The sequence below is a fragment of the Lygodium microphyllum genome, chromosome 2 (genome assembly GCF_053477565.2).
Source record: "Lygodium microphyllum isolate KBCC chromosome 2, Lygodium_microphyllum_v1.1.10, whole genome shotgun sequence".
Classification (NCBI taxonomy): domain Eukaryota; kingdom Viridiplantae; phylum Streptophyta; class Polypodiopsida; order Schizaeales; family Lygodiaceae; genus Lygodium; species Lygodium microphyllum.
In genome coordinates this window covers 122484975-122487250 of record NC_141136.1, presented here as the reverse complement: position 1 = coordinate 122487250, position 2276 = coordinate 122484975, and the positions used below count along the sequence as shown (strand labels likewise).

At 41.3% G+C, this 2276-nt stretch overlaps 1 protein-coding gene across 1 annotated transcript; it reads left to right on the top strand.

The window, feature by feature from the left end:
* The first annotated feature begins 670 nt into the window (after positions 1-670).
* Positions 671-1888, top strand: LOC148040265 (phospholipase A2-alpha-like). Its single transcript, XM_087666409.1, has 3 exons — positions 671-807; positions 959-1124; positions 1476-1888. Exons 1-3 carry the CDS (start codon positions 709-711, stop codon positions 1637-1639), a joined length of 429 nt encoding a protein of 142 aa, XP_087522535.1. The 5' UTR covers positions 671-708; the 3' UTR covers positions 1640-1888.
* Positions 1889-2276: the final 388 nt, after the last annotated feature.

Here is a 2276-nt window from a genome sequence, read left to right as displayed (position 1 = left end):
GTAATTTTGACCTTGAAAGAGCACTTCCCTTTTTGCTTGATCTTTGGACCATCTCCTATTGTTGAAGATAGCTTGTTCAGCTTGAACAGACTTCTCCACTTCTGCCAAGTTAGGGCCATTACCCTTGGTAGTTCTGTTCCCTTGGCTATTGCCAGTAATTTGATTAGACTAGTGCTTCCCTCTTGACACATTCTGCATGCATGCAAACCATGGAGAATGACGTGGTGCTGAGGTGATAAGTGGTTTTAATGTCCCTAAAATGCCTTTTTAGCACTAGCCCTAGATTAACTTTCGATGGGTCATGAGACCTTGCAATCTTCTTCCCAACCATATACCTGATGTCCTGAGAATTTGAAAAGAAACAAGCAAGCCGGTAAATTTTGTCACTAATATTTTCAGGACAAATATCAAATTAATGTATTTATCCTTATGAATACAAATACATCGGCAGTTGAGAGGGAAAATGGTAGAAACTCGGTCAAAAATAAACGCAATGGAGCCTAAGCTTTTGGGAGGGTAGAGAAAAAAGCAGGCTCGACTGTATTGGTAAGAGAGAAACGTCCAAAAAGAAAGCACAAACGATAATAAAAAGCACGAGCCTGGTGGTGTATATATTACAACACTGCCGAGCTCGACGTTTTATTACTACTGCGGCGAATAATTCTTTCTGGTATAGTAGTACTTAATTCATAATACAGGGTGAACGCGATGAGGTACCTGCTGCCGCTGCTACTCGTCCTCATGGCAGGCAGCTGGAACCAGTCTATTGTAGCGCCATCGAAGGCGCTGATCTTCGACTGGAACACGGTACTCTCTCTCTCTCTCTCTCTCTCTCTCTCTCTCTCTCTCTCTCTCTCTCAGATAATCCCGCTAATCCAGTTAACACGAGCAAGAAAAATTAGACTACTAGTCGCTAATGATAAAATGGATGGATGATCATATCGCACGCATATTGCAGGGTTATTGCAGCAGCGTGTGCGAGGCGACGGAGTGCAACCTTCCGCCCTTCCTGCGCTATGGCAAGTACTGTGGGGTGGGCTACACCGGCTGCCCAGGCCAGTCGCCATGCGATGCCCTGGACGCCTGTTGCCAGGCCCACGATGCCTGCATCGGCAATAACGTCGGTAAGCATTCATGACAACCGCACCAATATGAGGTATTAGTTTCAACACCATTCACCTGCAGACGATGATCAGCTTCCAGGCTTGCGGCTGGATCTGCCGCTTTGTCGTCATGCCCTAATTATGCGTTAATATCATGGCATGGCTTATAATGATGATGGAATGAAATATTCATGATAGTTTGACGACGGCGTGTTATATGTTGCATGGCTTATAACAGTGATGGAATGATATAATATTCATGATAGCTTGACGACGGCATGTTATACATTGCATGGCTTATAAGGATGATAGAATGACATAATATTCATGATAGCCTGACGACGGCGTGTTATGTGTATTGCATGCATGCAGCCAACTACCTGAACGTGGAGTGCAACCGGGATCTGCTCCACTGTGTGCGTGCCTTCCGAGAGTCCGGGCACCCTGGCTTCCCTACCAACAATACTTGCACTGTCACCCAAGTTGTGAGCTCCATTGATCTAGCTATGCGGATCGCTCTCGACATCGGCGCATGATCACCGAGTACGCCACATGCTTGACCCTCTATTACAACTTATAATTACGTCTCAGCATCAATCACATACTTGCTTCTCCCCATTGTATGACATCGTACTTGATCACACGACCATCATGTAAGAGGATTAAATCCTTAGCTGCCCAGCTCATTAAGTATTAGAAGCTTATTACAATCACTTGCATGCGTCGAATATTTGTTACACTCGAGATAATTGTACTTTATCTTCTATGTAAGTGTTCACGAAAAACCCAAGGATTAATGTAAAGTGAATTGCAAAAGTTTCAAAAAACCCTAAAATTTTAAAGAAGGTTTAAATCCTTGAACGTTTGATAAATCTTAGTTATAAAAAAGAAAAATATATGTTATTCAATTCAAAATATTGTCAAAAATTTGTGTTAGAGGTTTTTGTATCTAATATCAAAAATGTTTTTCGTGAACACTATATATAATGAAAGTAATTTGAGGGTTGTTAAGTTATTGCTTTGCAAATAGATATAATCAGTGTGTTAAGAAAAATAAAATTCATATCAAATTGCATGGCACTTGCATAAAGCTAATGTATATGTTTTTCTCCTGCATAATATATGTGCCCTTAGGTAAAAAATATACTAGAATATAATATGTTATACCTACAA

Excerpts from the sequence above, each read along its gene's own strand:
- LOC148040265 (XM_087666409.1), top strand. The coding sequence starts at position 709 with ATGAGGTACCTGCTGCCGCTGCTACTCGTCCTCATGGCAGGCAGCTGG. Across the intron at positions 808-958 it reads TGATCTTCGACTGGAACACG|GGTTATTGCAGCAGCGTGTG; the intron begins GTACTCTCTCTC and ends CGCATATTGCAG. Across the intron at positions 1,125-1,475 it reads CTGCATCGGCAATAACGTCG|CCAACTACCTGAACGTGGAG; the intron begins GTAAGCATTCAT and ends GCATGCATGCAG.